We start from the raw sequence: 20,864 nt of genomic DNA on the forward strand, positions 1-20,864 counted from the left end.
AAGATCTCCCGAGGCACAGAAAGATCCATGATCTAACACTATAATCTTCCATGATTTATCTATTCCTGACACTTAAGTCTTTTCAAGACATCCTGTGGAAAGAAACCATGTCTATATTGCACAAAAATAATTCAAGGAAAGTCAGATTTGAGAGATGTATCAAGTTAAATGTTTTACGACTCTACACTCTGAATGGACTGTGCCTAGGAATTAAATAAAAATGTTAGCAAGACAACAGAGCCTGTTGCTCTAAATTCCCAGACCACCTATAGGATTTCCAAAAAAGTAGACTAATTGTGTCATTCTGTGCAGATGACTTGACAAAGAACATGAACAGGATTAAGGCTGCTGGTAAAGCTCCTGTCCACTTCACTTCTTTATCTCCCCTTATCATTGTAGGCAACTATCCTTACATCAAAGTCTGTCTAAACAATTGAGAAACAGCATGTTTTTCTCTGTTACATTCATCACAAATGTACATAGTACAATTTTTACAAAGAACAACGTGACTAACCTTGGCAAATCATTACATGTAAGTAAAACAAACAATGTGACACGAGTGTTCATTTTCACTGTTTCCAAGTTTTAGTAGTGCATTCTGCCATAAGAAAAACCATCAACATTGAGGCAAGAACAATGTGCTAATAGGTCAGGCCTTTTAAAGGTGGCTTGTTTTAAATAATGAACTATATACCAGACAACTGAATAACACTGTTTTACATGTATTGAAAAACTTAAAATATCTTACTCTTAAATGACAAAATCTACAAAAACATTAATGCAGAGCAGCCAAGAGACTCTTTTGTATCAGAATAACAGGAGTTTCATTCACCAGTGAGTAATTAAGAGAGCAATCTTAAACTGCTCTGCTCAGTATACTACTCAGGTCTATTGAATGGAGCTTACTCCCAGGAAAGTGTTCTTAGGATTGCAATGTTCAGTTCAACAAACTGTCAAACTAAGTGTGTACACAGAAGGCAATTCACCAGCGTTCTACCTGACTGTTATAATTCTCAGTAACAGTTATTTCTTCTTCTCCCTCCTTTTGCCATTCATGAATCTTCTGCTCACGTAACATTTTTCGTTCCTCCCGTCGTTTCTGACGATTTTGTTCATGCTCTTCTTTTTTGGCATATTGAAAACGTTGCAGAAATAGGTCTTTTGCAAATTCATATAGCTGCATATCCAAAAAGTTCAGCTCTTCTATGTGCTTCCGCACTGACTCACTGATATCCACATTAGAGGCTCGTGTGATGTTGTACTGAGTGAAAGGGGAGATAAACTCCAGGTTAAATGTCCTCTCAAAAAGATACTGAGTTTTTCTCTGAAACTCTGTGAGTCCAAAGAAGGCCATGTTTTTCAGGTTGTTCTTGGCGCTTTGTAGAAGTATCATGTTTCTTTCACTCTCATTCATAAAGGTCAAATTGTAACACCCAACCAGGCTGAGGTCTGCCAGCATGCGAACCTGGCGGTTATTAGCCAGGTTATGGCTACAATTCATGAACTCTTGTAAGTTGACCCCAGACCAGTCATCTCCTAGGTAACACATAGGCAGCTCTTCTGGTGTGGGGCTCCTCCCATCACACATGTGGAGGGAAGTCTTCCATGTTGCACCTCTTTGGACATGTTTCCACTCACTCAAGTAACGTGATACAGGGTCCCTCAGCATTGTAATGTAATAGAAGTTCCTGAAATATGGAAGAAAGTGTATTAGAACCACTGTTGTTTTCTTTAATCAGTCAATTATTAATTGAAGAACTTCAAACAAATGTCTGTAATTGCCTACATTCTATACGAGGTTGTGATATCACTCAAACTCAAAGAAGGGACAGAACATACATGTTAGGGCCTATCTTTCAGCATTTAATATGTAGCCAGGGAAATATATTCATTAGAACACTATTTTATGTTTATTTTGTTTTTAAAATTGCCTGAATTTGGCTCTACTATTCTTCAATGAATGTTAATTTTGCATAAAAAACCACTTTCCTTTGATATGAGATTAAAAACTCTTCTACCTATTAAAACAAAATCCAGCACTCAGTACCACACAAAGAAATATATGTTATAAACTGGAAACCTACCACAGCTAAATAAGAAATCCCAATCCAAGATTCAAATTTTGTTGAGAACAGTGATGGAATGATATGGTCGTACTGTGGGACCTAGTATTGCCTCAACATGATTTTGTTCTTCATCGTATGGGAAGAAAAGCGAGACAAAGGTGGTATTTTCTGCAAAGAGTAAAGTAGTCTAGAGTACAGAATAACTATTTGCCTCACAAACTGATTTTTATTTGTAGATGGAAAATAATGGAGTGAAACTTTATTTAGTTTTAAAGATAGGGAGTCAGAATGTATCCAGGCATTAGAAGTTGTTAGTCCTGCTCCTCTTCACCATTTGCTTCCCTTCGATCAAATCTGACTGTTTGTTGACCTGGGTCAGAAAACTATTCCTCTGTCTATTCCCTCCACTCTTTGATAAATCTTCCCAGTTCTTCCCCAACCTTCTGTAAAAAGGCAGTGTTGGTCCCAGGGAAACTCAAGCTATTTTTTCCAGAAAATTTTTTGAGGGTAGTAATATAAAAAACAATATATTATGAAAAAATATGGCTTTGTAATTCACCCAGTGTGATATAGTGGTTAAGGTATCGGACTAGGACAGTGATGGCAAGCCTATGGCTCGGGTGCCAGAGGTGGCACTCAGAGCCCTCTCTGTGGGCAAACGCAAACAGAGTGTCCCCTCCAACACATCTAGGCTGGCCTGGGCCACTGGGCTCGATTATTAGCATTAAACCTAAGACCCAGTTTTGGGGAAGTAGTGTAGGTAACCCTGTTAAGCGCTGTTAAACCCCACTGATTTCCATGCAAAGAACTAAAGCGCGATCGTTTACCTGGAAGTAAGCTCAGTTGCTGGCAATGGGGCTTGCTTCTGAGTAAAACCTCCTAGAGTCGTGATACACCCGTTGGAAGAGTTGCATGGTTGCTTCAAAGCAAAGCCATTGACTACCACCAAGCTTACTCCCGAGTAATGCACGCCTCGGAGCCAACCATTTTTTCTCAGCGAAAACCTCAGTATCCAGGTTAAATTGCCATGTTGGCACTTTGCGATAAATAAGTGGGTTTTGGGTTGCCATTTGGGCACTCGGTCTCGAAAAGGTTTGCCATCACTGGACTAGGATCTGGTATACCGTATATACCGGCCTATAAGACGACTTTTTAACGCAGGAAAATCTTAACAAAAGCTGGGGGTCGTCTTATAGGCCGGGCACCCCCCACCCCCTGCTCGGACTTGCCACCGCCTAGCCCAAGGCTCTTTCCTGCTTGCTGTGCGGCTCTTGCCCGCCTGCCCGCCGCCGCCGCCGCCACCGGTCCCACACATCCCCCTTGGCTCAGGCTGGCTCCAGGTTGCCCTTCAGGCAGTCAGCCTGAGCCTCTGTCTATGATTTTCTTAAAAGGGCAATTCCCCAAAGACTGCTTAAAGGGGAAAGTTTCCCCTTTAAGCAATCTTTGGGGAATTGCCCCTTTAAGAAATTCAGAGCCGGGAAGAGACTGGCGGGAGATGTCCCCTCTTCCCCAGCCAGCCAAGCAGCCTCCGTGCAAGAGAGGAGCTCCAGCTAGCAGCTACCATACGAGGACTGCAGGCTGGGGCACCCCTCGTTTCCACGGAGGCTGCCTGGCTGGATGGGGAAGAGGGGACATCTCCCCTCTTCCCCAGCCAGCCAGGCAGCCTCGCGGAAAGGTCCATTGTCCCGCCCCTCAATGAATCGGCCGGCCTCCACCGAGGCCAAGGAAGGCCACCCGGGGTGCCGCCACTGCTCTGTCCCGCCCCCGCGACGATCGGTCGGCCTCCGCCGAGGCCAAGGAAGGCCGCCTGGGGTGCCGCCGCTTCTGCTCTGTCCCACCCCCAGGACAATCAGCCAGCCTCCGCCGAGGCCAAGGAAGGCCATCCGGGGTGCCGTTGCCGCCGGGGCTCTGTCCCGCCCCTGCGACGATCGGCCTGCCTCTCCTGAGGCCGAGGCCACACAGGGTGTCGCCGCTGCCTCTGCCACGGGGTAGTCTTATATGGCGAGTATGTGCCGAAATCTATATTTTAACTGGAAAAGGGGGGGGGTCGTCTTATACCCCCAGTCGTCTTGTACGCCGGTATATACGGTACTCAGTTCCTGATTACACCATGGAAACTTGCTGGGTGACTGGGCCAGTCACACTTTCTCAGCCTCAACCCTGGCAAGTATCTGTATGGGAGACCTTCAAGGAATACCAGGGGTGTGATATGGAGACAGGAAATGGCAAACCACCTCTCAACATCTCTTTCTTTGAAAATCCTACAGTCACCGTATGTCAGCTGTGACTTGACTGCAACACACACACAATTCTTTTAATTAAGGCAGATATCAATGTTCTCCTGTTTTCAGTGGCCTATAAGCACATTATAAAAGATTCAATTGGCACCCATTTATATGTTCTAGCAAAACACAGCTTTTGAATTGTCAAGCCAGGATATGGTTAGGCTCACACTTTTTAACTATCTTATTGCCACCAACATTAACTTATTTATAATTCAATTCTAAAATAGGAACACAACAATCAAAATGCTTTGATTAATGCTTTAGTTCCTGCCTTCCTAGCTCCTTGCATTGAAATGATTACTTTCTCCAATAGCTTAGGAAGAAAGGAACAGATATACAAAAGACTTTCTGTATGTGTATCTGGCTCTGTGCTGGAGATTTGGGAGGGGCTCTTGGGGGGTTGTTTTGGGTAGGGGCATCTAATTTCCTGCAGGGCTGCTGGTGTGAGTCTCCTGAAAGGAACCAGCCAACTTTGCTAAAGTTTGCTTGGGAGGGACAAGTGCTGTGGGCACCCAGTTGAAGGTGAACCTGATGCCCACAGAACGAGTGCCCAGCCATCCAAATTTTAGCAAAGTTGGCTGGTGCCTTTCAGGAGACTCACACCAACAGCCCTGCAGAAAATTAGGCGCACCTAACCAGAACAAAACTTTGCTTCTAGGGGCAGTGAGGGGGGTGGGTTGAAAGAGTTCTGAGAGAACTCAGCCAGCAGGCTTCATGTGTAGGAACGGGGAAACAAAATAAGTCTCTTGGGGTCCCTAAAATTGAACCCCTAGAAGCAAAGTTCACCTAGACTGGATGCTATTACCAGGAGGGCCTCCTGGAGCCACCTTGAAAGTCTGGTGCCTCTATCTTCAAAAATGTACAGCCTGAACAAAAATTCCCCATTGGGTACAATGGAGCCAAGCCACTGCAGAGTAGAATCTTGGGCAAATTTCTTGGGGTGCCTGTCAGGGGCACATTTTTAGCTTCCCAACTTTTTATCTGATTTTGTATTTTTTTCCATCTATTTTCATAATTATATTTATACATCTTAACTTTTCTTGTAGAAATTATAATTCCTAAATATTTAATTTTCTTCTTTAATATCTCTTTATTGAACTGTTTCTTTTCTATATTCACTCCTAATATTTCTGTTTTATCCATGTTTACTGTTAACCCTGAGTATTTCTTAAAATCTTCCAAAATTATTTTTAACTCTTTCATTGTATCCTCAGGATTAGTTGTTATCAGTAATACATCATCTGCAAACATGTTTCTTCTAATTTCTTCCTTATTTATTTTATATCCTTTTATTCTTCCATTATTTCTAATTCTATTAGCTAGGAACTCCATTGCCATTACAAACAGGGGCACATTTTTAAAGCTAGCGGCTCTAATATTTCAGGGTCTCATCCAGAGACTGTCCTGATGATACCACATGAGTTTGGTGAAGTTTGGTTCAGGGGGTTTAAAGTTATGGACCCTCAAAGGGGTAGCCCCCATCTCCTGCTAATTCCCGTTGGAAACAATGCGGTATGGGGCACCCCTTTTGAGGGTCTATAACTTTGGCCCCCCTGAACCAAACTTCAACCAAACTTTGCAACATTTAGAAAAGAATCATGGAAGTCATTTTATCACTATCACTTTTGGATTGTGATACTTTATTTTTAATGACATTTTCTGAGAAAGGATCAAGTTTCCTAAGACTCCACCCAATCCTGAGTGGAGGTGAGGGGTTTTTTCCTTTAAAAAAATCAATATAGGAATTTTCTTCAAAACCCACATATAACCTGTAATTTATGAAATAAAGTACAAAAAATGGAAGAGGGCGTATGTCAGGGGGATGTTATCTCAGTGATTGAGATGCACTCCTAATCAAACTTAATTGCTTGCAACAAATTAATGATGCTACAAGATACATGTAACCAGCCTGCTACATATTACCACTGCCATCTTTCCTTGATCTTTACTTTATGGCTTCACATGCTTTGTAAATATCCAGGCTTTCCCATGACACCCTGGTCCCATGAGAAACAGTATTGTTTCCATTGTATCATGGGGGCAGGAAGCCAGATGGCTCTCTATCACTATCTGTTACCAACCTCAAGGTGCCTTATCTCCGCAGACTCTCTTTCACTTTTTCCTAAGAAAACAGGAGAGGGGACTGACCACATGAATAAAGAGGATGGCAACAGCCAGGTTTGTCAGAACTGGTTTTCCATGCTTTGGTGCTCTGATGCTTATCAATAAACACTACTGATCATCAACACAGAGTCCATTTATTGGCTTAATGTTCAAGACCTAACAGCGCACATGATCTGTAGGATTCAGCTAGGCTGAAAGACAGAAAGGGGTTCAGTGGTAAATTGATTTAATTTGCTTTTATCTTCTCTGGCTTTCTTTGCTCACTGGTATGGCAGGAAGATTTGCAACATTAGATAAGAATCTATGGGAATTAGTAAGTCTGAAACAGATTAGGAAAAGTCAGTCAAGATAGCAATAACAAATTTACAAGAAGTTTCGATTCATTTTCATGCAGAAACACTTGAGTAATTTTGGCACTTGACTAATTATGTTCTACACAAATTATGTGGAACGTCTGCTTCAAAAATATTTGAATTTTAGAAAATTAACAGAATTTAAGGGAACTTAATAGGGGGGAAAAGCCACATCAAGGTCAATATTTAACACTAAAAACCCTGGCTGTCTCTTTTCTAGTTTTCTCTTTTCACTGTTACATGAGCTTATTGTTTTATAGAACTACTATCTATTTTATTTTTTGAGCTGCTGTGAGGAATCTCGAGGATAGAAATCAAATAAATAAATTTTACAAATTCTAACTATGGAATACCTCATATTGCAATGTCACTATGAAGAACCAGTTAAAACATTTTAATTAAGGTCCAGATCTCATATGTTTAGGTGGTTTCGCATAATACAGCTTGTTGCCAAGGCATGTGACATTTACCTGTGTATACCAACATGGCCACTGGTACAACTTCAACAAAATAATGCACACACGAGCCCTAATAGCAGTAAATGTATGTACAAAGCTGCAAAAGCTTGAATCGTTTGAGGTATTGGAAAGAAGATATAAAACAGACTGGAAATCCAGGGAGAAGGCATCATAGAAAATAAGCGGCAAAGGGAAGAAGGCACCTTTTAATTAATAACAATTTTCTTGTATACAATTAAGTATAGACTGCTCCAGGGAATCTGTTAAATCTTCTCCAAGTAGTAATGATTTAGGAATAATTACTGAGAAAAAAAGATTCAGGGAAGTTAATAGGCAAGATGACGTAAGAATTATCATGCTCAGTACTATGAAAAAATTGAAAAAGAAAAAAAACATATTTGTAATGTGATTATCAAAATCTTGCTAGCTGCCTAGAGCACACCTATACAGATATATAAATTATTTTTAGAAAAATTGAAAGTTTAGAAGAATTTATTTGTATAGTTATTGAGCAAATCCAGACAGGTTATGCACTTGGAAGTTCCACTGGTTTAAATTGAAGAAATTTAAACACATATTTAAGTTTTTCATTAGAATCTATGACACTCAAAAGTGTGTAACTTTGGCTGGACTGTGCCCATTAATGTTACAATGTTCTACTATCTGGCCATATCCAAATAAGTAAACTTTTATAAATCTGGTTATTTATTTATTTAATTTGATAGTCCACTCCCCCCCCCCCACTCCAGGGCTCTGGACTGTGTACAATAGTTAAAATAGTGTACAATAGTTAAAATAGTTTAAACACCATAAAACACAATAAAATCAGAACACTAATAATTTAAAACAGTATAATTACGATTTCATGACCTCTGCAACAAGAAGGTCAATAGTTATGGCTGCCCTGAACATTGTGGAAAACTCATGGCCAGCAAGATTTCCACTAGTGACAACAATTGCTCATTATTAAAACATTTTTTGCATGTTGGTAATACATGTTCAATGGGAATGTTGCTAAGACATGCAGAAGAAATACACTTCAAGTTACAATGAAGATGGCTATTGATTTGTTTCTCCTCTTGGATGTACACCTTAATATGGTGAGGGGAGGTGTGTGTATCAGTGAAACTAAGAGAATAACTATAGGCTCAGTCAAGAGGGTTAATTCCTAGCAGAAAAATCCAAAATGAAAGAAGATATTGTGCCGGAAGATAGCACCCTCAGGTCGTATGACTATACCCACCTCCTGTCAGGAGAAGAATTATGGCCAGGCCTGGCATAAGACTGGGCATGATAGCTAGGAATACAAAATGAAGCAGGAGAGCGACTCAAAGAATTATGTGACAGCAACAATTTGTTCATTGTGAACACGTGTTTTCAGGCAACTGAACAGATAAATTGTATATGTGGGACAACACCAGATGGCCAATAAGAAATCAAGGAGATTGCATTATCAGAAGCAAAAGATGCAGAAACTCTATTTTTTCTGCTAAAACTAGACCAGCACATCTTGTGATTGTCATATAGACCATGACTTTTTAATATCAAAATTTGAAATAGGAGTTGAAAAAAATCTGAAACATTCACAGTGCCAAAATACAATCAAAACAATATTTATGAAGAGCTTAAAGTTCACATAAGGAACAGACTTGCATTACAAATTTCAACTGATTGTGTACCAAACGAACTATGGGTTGAAACCAGTGATATTATCAACAAAGAATGTGCAAAAAATATTTCTGTAGCCAAAAGAAATGAAAAGCCTCCATGGATGACTACCCAAGCTCTTAAAATTGCCCAAAACAGATGAGAAGTAAAAGGTGACAGATTCAGAAGTCTAAATGCAGTGTTCCAGGAACTTGCACATAGAGACAAAGAGAACAATTACAATAACCAATGTAAAGAAAAACAATAGAACAACAACTAAAGAGGAAGGTATTTTTCACAAGATCCAAAAACTCAAAGGGAAATGAATCAGTTTGGCATACTGAAAGATCTACATGACAATAACTGAACAGAACAAAACAGAGAGAAGGTGGGAACAATACACTGAAGAACTATACTGAAGATATGAAAGGATGACACATTCCTTCCAAGAAGAATCTGTTAAAAGAAGAACCTGCTGTTTGGCGCAAAGCTGCACCAACAGATTTGCCCACCCTGGGGCACTTGCCCTGATGGAAGAACAAATTGCTGGCGTGAGGCTGCTACTGCCCTTCCTAGCAATGGGAAGCGGCATGGGATGCCGCCTAGCAGAATGGGCCAAAGCAGGATTACAGTAACACATAAGGAAGACAAAAGTAATGACTACTGGGGAACTACACAACTTTAAGGTTAACAATGAAGAAATGGAAATTGTTGAAGACTTTTCATTCTTCATTTCCATCATCAACCAAAAGAGAGACTGAAACAGACATCTGAAGGAATTTGAGGGAGGCCATGAAGGCTAGCAAAGATTAAAAACTGTAACAATGCGTCACTGGTTACTAAGTTCAAAGTAATTCATACCATAGTATTCCCCATTACTGTGTATGGATATGAAAGCTGGACAATGAAGAAAGCTGACAGGATGAAAACTGAATTAATCTGAAATGCAATACTGGAGAAGAGGCTTATGGATACCATAGACTGCCGAAAAGACAAACAAACTGGTTCTAGATCAAATAGTGCCTGAACTTTCCTTAGAAGCTAAAATTATTAACCTGAGGCTATCCATACTTCAGCCACATTATGATACGATAACAGTCACAGGAAAGAGCATTAACACCAGGGAAAGTTGAAGGTAGTAGCAAAAGAGAAACACCCAGCATGAGATTGAGTAACTCAAGAAGCCATGGTCCTCTGTTTACAAGACTTGAGCAAAGCTGTTACAGATGGGGCTTTCTGGATGTCTTTCATTCATATGATAGCCACAAGTTGGAAATGAGTTGACAGCACTTAATATAAACATTAATTTGTTATCTTCTACAAAGAACTGGATAGTTCATGGGGGTGGGTGGGAATGAAACAAGTCAAGATAAAAAAACTAATTTCATAAAAGGTAATTGAGAATCAAGGTGAAATTTTTTAAAAGGTTTGGAATCTGAGGCCGCTTCCGCACGGCCATGCTGGGGGTTGGGTCGGCGTACATGACGCTGACCCAACCCCCCCCAGGACTGTTCGCATGAACGGTCCCAGTAAGGACAGGGAGGATGGCGCCGCGCTGCGCTGTCACCCGATCGACTTACCTTCCCTGCGACCTTCCGGCACGTCGTCGAGGCCAGGGGACATGACCCCCCGCCCTGTGCAACCGCTCCGGAGTCGCAGGGCGGCGGACGTGTCCCCAGGCCTCAGCTACGCGCCAGAAGGTCACAGGGAAGGCAAGTCGATCGGGAAAGGGGGGGATTACGCCTTCTAGCAGTTTTCCAAAAACCTCGCTCGGGGAGTGAGGAGGGAAAATGGCGGCTTCACGCCGCTGGGGGGGGGGAGTGAGGGTGGCGTGGCTGCAAAGCAGCTGCGCCCCCCGTGCGAACAGCTCCCTAGGGATGCCGTTTTTGCAGTCCCTAGGGCGCTGTAAATGGCCAGTGAGGAAAGGGCCTTACTGTTTTTTTCTGGAGGAGTGTAAAAGGCTATATCAGTGATACCTATTAGTGAAACCTAGGAGAGACTACTTTTCCGTGCACTGACTTCCTTGTATGTCTGGCAGAAATCAATGAGACTTTTCTGCATATAAATATACTTAGGGCAGGGAACTACAACGTAATCATATTATTAATAGAACTATTCACAGAAATAGAAGACTTTGCAGCTGAGGACAATAATCATAGCTTCTCATCAGATATTGCCTGCCTCTAATGTGAAAGTGTTAAATTAGTTCTTGTGCCTTTTACACTTTGCATGCTGTTCTGAGAGTCTGCATACATACTGTTGTTAATTGGTCAAGAAGTGAAATTGAATATCTCTAAACACTCTCTCTGGGGCTCCTTGTTACTACAGGGATTATTCAGCAGTAACTTCTTGTAAATCACAGAGCTCAAACAAAAACACGAGAGGAGAACAGTCAAAGAGAAGTTCATGCCTGAAGTTAACACAGATGGGACTGCACAAAAATAGACCTGCACATGAGTCATGTCTCTTAAAATAGTATATGAATAAATTATGAGTCTGATTCATTGATATTTCTCAGATCTATTCTGAAACTCCTGACATCAGGCTTCTAATGACTGATCTGACTGTGGTGACACAGTGTAGCTAGCATTGGGCAACTTACTGAGGCTAACAGCTAGAAAGAGACCAAGAGACTGTATCATATAGTATAACTGTTCTAAGCCTGCACAGTATGTAATCCACCAATGCTGCTTACCAGCTGTCCCTCTGACTTGTCAGGTGTTCATCAATCCCTGTTGCGCCAACCCAAGGAGCAAGATTAAATGGAATCTACATCTGCTAGGCTGGTTAACAGCTTCAGCTGTGCTGTTCACCAATGGGTGCCAAACTTTTGTGTGCATGCCTGGGCCTCATTGATTCAATTTTTCTAGGGACAACAGTTAAGTAACTATTCCTCAAAGATTTTCCTTAATGTAATTGCATGTTGAGAATGGTTCAATATGTGTCTATTCCAACAATAGGATGTTTTTTGCTGGGAAATTTTCAACCATGCACCAAACACCAAAATAAATGTATTCCTAACCATTTTCAACATTGAGAATCAGAGTATGTTGTGGTTAGAGTGCTAGACTTGGCCCGGGGGGACTCTAAATTGGGTAAGAGGCTTTCCACCAGCTCAGGTAGGAAGGATTAAAAGGTTGGAAACATCCTGGAACTTCTTCAACTGCTTGGATTTTCCTGCATGGAGCAGGTGAGGTCAGGATCTGCATTTGCTCCACAGACATCCAGGGAGAGACAGTTGGAGTAAATTTTCAGTAGTGTAAGTTTACCTTAATGTGAATCTTCCTGTTATTTCTTTAGATCTGTAACCCAGTAGGCATTATAGTTATTTTCCCTCGCTTGTGCTGTAGATTAACCTGTTGTGATAAAGTTTTCCTGCTTAAGAGAGCAGGTTGTGTTTCAAACTCTTCCCCATGCAACTTGGCCACTCACTCATGCTGATACACACACAAACACAGGTGAAGGGCTGAAGTAGCTGGGAAATGCTGCCCTTTGTACTTGCACAGAGGCAGTCTTTACTAGTGTTCCCCAAGTCACTGATAATGTGGGAGGCTACATTAAACTTGGGGGAGTGGCACAAAGAGGAATAAGCTTTACATGCACATGAACATGCTACATGCTTGCAAACACACATAGACCCAGGATGGGTTTACGACAGGCCCACTTCTCCTGAGCCTCCATGCTGAGGTCTTGCCAGACTATCTGAACTCTGTGATGTAGTAGAGCCCTTTGGGGATAGGGCAGGATATAAATCCAAAGTAAATAAAAATAAAATAAATAGTTAAGAGTGTTGGACTAATATCTGGAAGACCCAGGATCAAATCTCTACTAATGTCATGGAAGTTTGCTTGGGCCAGTAACACTCTATCACCCTAACCTACCTCAAAGAGTTGAGGATAAAATGTGGGAGAGGAAAATAATGTAAGCTGCTTTGAGTCCCTATTTGGGAGAAAGAAACAGACAAGCAAATAAATAAAGGTTCAACCCCTTAGCCCAAGCGATTTGCATGTCCCCAACCATTCTGCCTGCCCAGCCAGCCCACCCTTCATTAGGGAGCATGGTGGAAAGGTTACAGCCCTTTCCAGGGCTGCTTTGGCTTCCCAGTCCACCTATGAATCTGTGTGCTAAAGAAGAGGATACATCTATGAACATGCTGGCTGGTCAGTGTGATCCAATGAATAACTACACCCTGTATGAGAAATCTGAGATTTGACACTAGTGCTCCGTCACCACAGGATGCAGCTTCAAGGCAGGCAGGTACTCTAGAGAATTCTTTTAGCAATTTATCAGAACACAGAAGAAATATGTCCAAATATATTGGATTTGATCCAATGACCCACTCTATGAATTCTTTTACTGGAGTTGACTCCTAAGCGAAAGGTAGTAAAGGGCATACATACTAACTATTTGATGCAATAGCAGACGTGAGTTGCCATACACACATCATACCTAGAATTCAGTGCACAAATTTCTTCACTAAGGACAAATAATTTGTTGAAGTTTATTTTAAAATACAGCACTTGAAAGTCAAGATTATTTGTTAAAATAATGAAAAATGCCTGCCCATGCTACATGTCAAACATTGCTGTTATTTTCTATTAGGTTCTTGATTATCCCCTGCAATATTGAACAATCCTTTTTACTTCACAGTCTCTCAAGAATCTGCCCAATTTGTTAATAACTAATCTTTAAAACAGACCCAAGGGACTGGTTTATATTCCTTAACGGTTCAGCAAAAATATAAAAGTAAGCAATGTGCGTATTCACACCTCATGCAGCAATAACTGGTGCCCAGGATTCATCCCATTCAGGCCTCTCAGTTTCAATGGTTTGTGGCTTGAGAAACACTTGTACTATATTGTTGGCTGTTGCCATGGTGTAGAGACTACCCTCTTTGTTGCTACAGGCAAATGTAAATGAGGTCCAAATGTAGGATTAATGGTGCAAACATGAGCAGGTCTACTCAGAAGCAAATCCAGTTTTATTCAGTGAGGCTTACTCCCAGGAAAGTGCTTAAAACTGCAGCCTATGTTCTGTAAAAATTAATTAATCATGGCTAATGGGGAATTTGATTCAGACTGCAACAGTGTCTCATGTACAGCAGTGAATAGACTGATTTGAACTGCAAAGCAATGCCATTGCAAGGCATACAGAGACATCAAAATAGTAAATCTCAACTCAAATATTTGAAACATTTTTTCTTTCATCTTCAAAGTAGTTAGTTAATGAACCAGACATGGGGGAACATGGGAAACACTGTCATTGTTTTCCGACACCTGGGCATGTTCAAGCTGTGCAGATGCAGACAACATATTGAACTATCAGCTCCCATGAGTGCTACCTGGTAATCAGGATGTGAGCTGAAATGAGCTGAAATAGATGATTAAGAATTCCTAGCTACATGCAGAAAAAGTTTTATTTTCAGAAGAACAGCATATGCGAATGCAATCAGAAATATTTTGAAGCTGTCGACATTAACTACAAAAGAAAGCTATGCAGCGCTGAAGGCACACTTTTATATTTTTTACTTAGCAAAGGAAATATGTCATTTCATTCTCTGTATTTCAAGGATAAAAATTTGACATTACAAGGATGGAACAACAATGGTTCCAACCACAGCCTGCGATTCACTAAGTTCTCTTCTCTGTCCTTCAGTGGAATTGTTGCCAGGACCTCCTTTAGGCTATTTAATTTCTTTTTTTCCAATTACATACCAATAGGAATGGCCCTACTGCTTAATTTATATAGAGTTACAAGTAAAGCTTAACAATAAAATGGGACAGCCTGGTGGGAATCTCTGAGGGGGATTATGGTTAATGAGTCACTCTGTCACCTGGAGATACCAAGCAATGCAGTATGAATCCATAATGACACATTGTCCTGTAGTACTGGGCTGATTCTTGCCTTGGGTGTATTAAAAATGAATGTGGAAATTCTCTTGCCAGAGTACAGAAATTCAAAATGCTAGTTTCCAATACTTGAATTAATCATAAAAATTAATGAAAAATCAAAGGGTCTGAAGGCCAAGAAGAGTCATATTATTTTTGTTGGCATTTGGAACTGAAAGGTTCTAATTAGCAAAAAATCACCACCTGGCTTCAATCTAAAGTACCGGTAATGTATCTGTTCAGATAAACCTAATTTCTTTATATGAAACTATAGCAGACTAAATAGCCCCAGCCTAGCCTGATCTAATTGAAACTGGGAAGGTAACTAGGATCAGCCTCAGTTATTGCCTAGATGGAAAATCAGGCTTGCTAGGCAGGGACAGGCAGTGGCAAACCACCTCTGTTCATCTCTTACCTTGAAAACCTCAGAACAGTGTCACCATAGCTTAGTTACAACTTGATGGCACACTTCACTATTATTAAGCTCTGCTGATCAGACCATTCCACAATGTCATATGGCTATTTTGGAAATAGCAAACACAATTATACAAGCTTTTACTGCTTTCTGTTTTAAACACTGTATTATTGCTCTTCCTCCCTGTTTAATTGGGGAACGCAGGATGTCAAACAAGTCTGTGATACCTTCAGAGGGCTTGAACACTCTAAAATGGCAGATATTTTGTTCGCAGTCAAGAGGTCAATGGGGATCCTATTTGCTGAGATAGATAGTCTTTTTGAATTAAAAGGACGGCAAGACTTCAGCAGTTGAAACAAAGATAAAGACATATGAGAGAGAAGGAAAGGGCATCCAGAATTTTTTGCTAGAAGCTGCCAGGAGGGCAAAGAACTAATGAATGAAATATCTCACCACTGGCTCCTCTAGCTAGAACTGGAAACAGTGTAACATATAATGTGCTTGACTGCTGCCACTAAATATTGGAAGCCAAATTGAAAGAGCACCCTCACTAATGGAATGGTACCAGTTCTAAGACGGAAGAAAAGCAGGTATAAATTGAAACATAGAAACTTTGATTCATAAGGGCAGAAATGCAAGCCTTGATTTTCAAAATGAAATAAACTGGAAAAAATTACATTCTCTGACCTCCTCACCCTATTCTGCGATCTCCAATATTTGGTGAAAGATTTTTCAACTCCTATTTCAATACCAGGAAGGAAGTTATAAACGGCCTTCCCCAAGCAACCTTTACCTAACTCTCTGCTCAACCCGATGCCTGCTATTTGCTGCCTGCCTCCCCTGGTATTCCTTGGAGGTACCCCACTCAAATATTTGCCAGGGTGGATGCTGAGAATGTGTGAGTGGTCCAAGGTCACCCAGCAAGTTTCCACGGCAGAGTAGGGATTAAAAACTGGGGTTTGCAGATTCTTGTCCAACACCTTAACCTCTACACCATGCTGGCTCTCAGTGCTGGCTATTAAACAAATACATAAATAATGCTGTCTCTTAAAAAAGAGGAAATTGAGTCATTTGTTTATTCTTACACTTTATACAAAATCTAGAGGGAAACCAATGAAATCAATATTTTAGATAAAAGAAAGACTTTTGTTCAGCTGCAGAGTCAAGCTATGGAATTGTATGTTGCCAAAAGTGTAGGAGACCCATCTACTGCTAGCAAGATAGATATAATAAAAAAAATTAATAATCAGATTTATTTGATGGGTGTTTTTTAAAAATAAAAGGCCTTTTGAGGGGAAAAAATCTAAGATAGTATAAACAGTTTTCTATTTAAGATACACTATGGTCCAAAGGTTATTCATCATGAAATAGAATTAATTGTAAATTATGTAGCATGAGACTATATTCATGCAATGTTTAAATTTTTTTGGTAAATGACTTCCATCAATCCATTCACAAATTCATGCTCTTCCAATATACATGAAGCTTATTTATATCTATTATCTGATCTTACAGCATTTTAAATTCCAGTTAAAATTTTCATGTCTAAGTGACATCTAAAATCTAAATTCAACATTTTGTTCTTATACATTTATTGTCTCTACTTCAGTTTTTGATTTATATTGTCCAAAAATCCACTTTCTTCCATACTCTGTAATGTACTAAGGATATCAGCTTTGTCACTGTTGAATATTTTATTAGTTTGTTCATCCATTCCATTGTTTCCAATTTTGTACTCCTCCTTTGTGGGTTGATGATCCAATCTGAGATCCAAACTAATGCTGCTGCTTGTCAATAAAATTTAATATCTTGTACTGCAAAGCCTCTGTTTAAAAAAATAAATAAAATCTCACAGTGACTTCAACTTTATTCCTAATTTCTTCCCATTCCACATAAACTTAGTTAAAGTTCTCTGCCAGTCTCTTTGGCCCTTTCTGCACAGCAATAAGGGCGCCTCTCCACTGGCAGAAATTATGCCAGTGGAGGGGAGGGGGCCGTTCGCACAGGAGGGGATGGGGCCGTTCGCACGGGCATCCCCTCCTCACCCTGTCCTCCAGCGTCAGTCTGGAGGGCTGCAGGGACCCGCCCATGCTGCCCTCCGACCTCCAGGAGTGGGTCTCAGCTGCCCTCCAGACTGACGCTGGAGGACGAGGTGAGTGGGGGTGGGTGGGCGGGAAAGCGGCGCCTTTGGTGCAGTTCACACCGCGCCGATGGGAAGGCAGCACTTTCCAAAAACCTCCCTCGGGAAGGGAGGTGGAAAGCGGCGCCTTCACGCCGCTCGGGGCCGCACAGGACAGCGCTGCTGCATTCCAGCAGCGCTGCCTGTGCGAACAGCTCCCCAGGGACCGGTGTTTTTCCATCCCTGGGCCGCTGTTTTTGGCCCCGTGAAGAAAGGGCCAAAGAGTCACTTCATCAATATGAATCAGTAACATTTGTAATGTTATGTTCAGCCTTAGTAGGATATTCATTTTTACGGCTGATATTCTTCCTAACTATGACATTTTCAGCCTCTTATCTCTTCATGACTTTATTTATATTCATCAAAAGCTTTTGGTAATTCTCTTTATAAAGATTGTCATTTTGGCCTGTTACGTTTATTCTTAAATATTTGATTGACTTTTTAGTAACAATATACTCTGGTTTGTCTTGTCTTAATAATTCCAATGCTAGAATTAACAATGTATTAATGTAAAATTAACAAGTATTAATGTTGAAATTGGGCATCCTCACCAAGTTGCTTTTTTAATTTCAGTCTAACAAAGACTCATTTATCAAAAAGTTATATACAAATATATATGTGTGTGCGTATGTACTTTGAATCCAATTTAAAAATGTTCTTCACAATCTAAAAGTTTCAGAACTCCCATCAAAAATTTCCAAAACACACTGTCAAAAGCCTTTTCAACATCTAAGAACATAAACATTTTCCCCTGCTTTTCTCTTCAAATATTTGACTGAATAGATATCAAATACTATCCTTCATATACCGTTGGGGGACAAATCCTGTCCAGTTCTCATGAATTAATCTTGGGATACATCTTCTTAAATCTTTCAGAATATCTTATAATCTACATTAATAAAGAAAATGCCCTGTCTACTTATGCTATTAGTAGGGGATTTCCTTCTTTATGTATTAAGATTATATTTGCTTCCTGTCACAGTGGTAGGTTTTGTTTTTCTTGAATTTGATTCATTACTTTATGAAGAGGTACAGTAATATCTCTTCAAAACTTTTGCAGTAAGCTGTAGTCAATCCATCTGCTCCTGGTGAACAATTTAAATATATACGATAAAACTGCATTTTAAAACCATTACCCAGCACTCAAGGGGACTCTGCAAAGATATTCTCATATTTCGTTGTTGGAGGTATTCATACATTTTTCATTATATACAACTAGTAAAGTGCAGTTACTTTAAATTCAAATAATGCCTTCTTTCATCCTGATGTGAGAAAGAATTGTATTTTGGGTTTCCTGTATATTTGTTTCAAATTACCATTAACAGCCGAAATCTATTGTGGGAGAGAGCTGCATTGGCTCTTGGAGCCAGCATGAGGCTATGCTGGCATGTTTGCCCAACCCACTGGCATAAGTGGCACTTGCACCAGCAGGGAGGCAAACTGGGAGGCCAGAGGGCACTATGGAGCTCCACAGCACCAAACCCAGAAGAGCTTGTGCCCCGCTGAGCTGTGCCAACCTAAACCTGATGCTGGCATGGCAGGGGGCAGATTATGGGTGTCTCTGGAGGTAGCGTGGCGACACAGCCATCCCCAGTGCCTATAGATTGGGCTGCTGAACATTTACTTCTCTTTTACAGTTTCCTATCGTATTTCTTTGGCAGCTGTCGTTGGGTTAACCAACTAAGTAGGATAGATGGCCTTTGTGAAACAGATTTGTGAAACAGATGCCAGAACGCCTTGAAAACAGGAAACCAAGTAGGCAGGTATGCAGCATCCTCCCTGACCAAATTGTCTTTAATTTCTGCTAATTCAGTCACAGCAGCTTTCTTTCTTAAGCCTTACTTTCTTAAATAAAAACTCAGTGGGACTTTTTTTTGCTGCAGTGCATTTTGAAGCATTCGAGTGATTTTGCATGATTAATATAGTGATTAACAATTTAAAAAATGAAGTAATTGGCATCTCTTCAAAAAGCTAATTTGTTCCCTTGAAGTTGGTTTATTACTTCTGACATAAGGCATGACCTTAGACTTCAAATATGCTTTAAAAGAAAAGCACTTTGCACCTGGAGAATGGGTGGGTCAGGGAGGCAGGCTCTTTGTGTCTGGTCAGCACCATGATGTGTGGGTGCAACTGAGCTGATCTCGGGAGGCCTGGTAGCGGGCAGCCACAACCAGAGGCAGAGCGAGGGGAAACTGCGCCTGGGGCAAATGCGCCCCCTGTGCCCCTGCCAGAGAGCTGCCTGCCCCTGCCCCAGAATGCCCCCACTGTGGCTCCACCCAGGGCGTCGCACACACACACACCCCGTGAGCGCTACATCACTGGCCACAATTAATGGTTTGCAAGCTTGTTGATTACCAGGAAATACCATACTCTTGGGAGGTGGGCATGCTCTGGGAAGGCTCTCCCAGGCCCACCCCTTTTCTTTTAAGGCCACTTGGCTACTGGGGTTCTCTCAGCTCGGCTTCAGTTTTCCCTCTCACTCTTGATTTTCTGGTTTTGTAGTGTATCTTGGTTTTCATTTTGTTAACTCTTACTTGTCACAGCTTTGAGTGGTTTTAGGCATTGAGCCAGATCCATTAGTGGAGGGAAACTATGACTGCATACCAACTCGTCCAGTTGGGGACTCCCCTAAGGGGTCTTAGGGGTAGAGCTAGGAAGCATCATAGCCAGTTTGGAGGCTGTAACTTGGCTCCACCCACCAGTGTGCCCATGTGAGTCCACTGGTTTTGCTACTCCAGGTACACCCCCAGCAGGGAGTTGGGGAAGGGTTCTTCATCAGCCAGCAGGCTGGTTGCCCAGTGCCTGGATCCCTGACTGATGCCATGACAATGTTTCAGTGTCTACAACCAAAAAAACAACCCTGTGATCTGTTTGCACCCTTGGTTGTTGCATCCATGTTTTTCTACCCTGCCAAGTCATGTTTCTCAACCCTGCCAGACCTGAGCTGGATTTCTCTCAGGAAACAGGAGAAGAGGGGTGAAAAACCCAGTACCATTTGATAGGGAACAGTGCTTTCTACTATTTTCTTCCCAACAGATCTGCTGAAATGTGTGGACTAGAAGGCAGGAGTACACCAAGGAACAGTGGCAGAGGCATTTGTAAGCACCTCCCTGAGTGCCTAATTTCTGGTGAAGGAACTGCAGCTGTACATCTGCTTCATGTGCTGTGAGGACACTGTGAACACATGGGAAGAGTCCATGTGGCAGCTTATCTCTGCCCCAGTGACCCTATTTCTAGACATTAAGGCACTGTTGGATATGGAGGAGGTACAATCTGGACCCTCTCCATGTGGCTGTTTTATTCCTGTTTCTTGTATGGTACAAGAAGTGTTCACATTGCTGCAGAGACAAACTAAGGCCCTTTCCGCACGGATCCCGCTCCTAATGCGAGTCCCCTCCCAACCTGGGTTTTTCAAGAATTGTACTATCTGCAAGTATTTAGTTGCAATG

At 41.3% G+C, this 20,864-nt stretch overlaps 1 protein-coding gene across 1 annotated transcript in view; it reads right to left on the bottom strand.

The window, feature by feature from the left end:
- Nucleotides 1-428: 428 nt before the first annotated feature.
- HS6ST3 (heparan sulfate 6-O-sulfotransferase 3) overlaps nt 429-20,864 on the bottom strand; it is a 267,883-nt gene continuing 247,447 nt past the window's right edge. Inside the window, exon 2 of the mRNA XM_048493202.1 lies at nt 429-1,688. Coding sequence (XP_048349159.1) covers nt 983-1,688 — 706 coding nt within the window. The 3' untranslated portion in view covers nt 429-982. The remainder of the gene's footprint in view (nt 1,689-20,864) is intronic.

Source organism: Sphaerodactylus townsendi, linkage group LG04, assembly GCF_021028975.2.
Source record: "Sphaerodactylus townsendi isolate TG3544 linkage group LG04, MPM_Stown_v2.3, whole genome shotgun sequence".
NCBI lineage: Eukaryota > Metazoa > Chordata > Lepidosauria > Squamata > Sphaerodactylidae > Sphaerodactylus > Sphaerodactylus townsendi.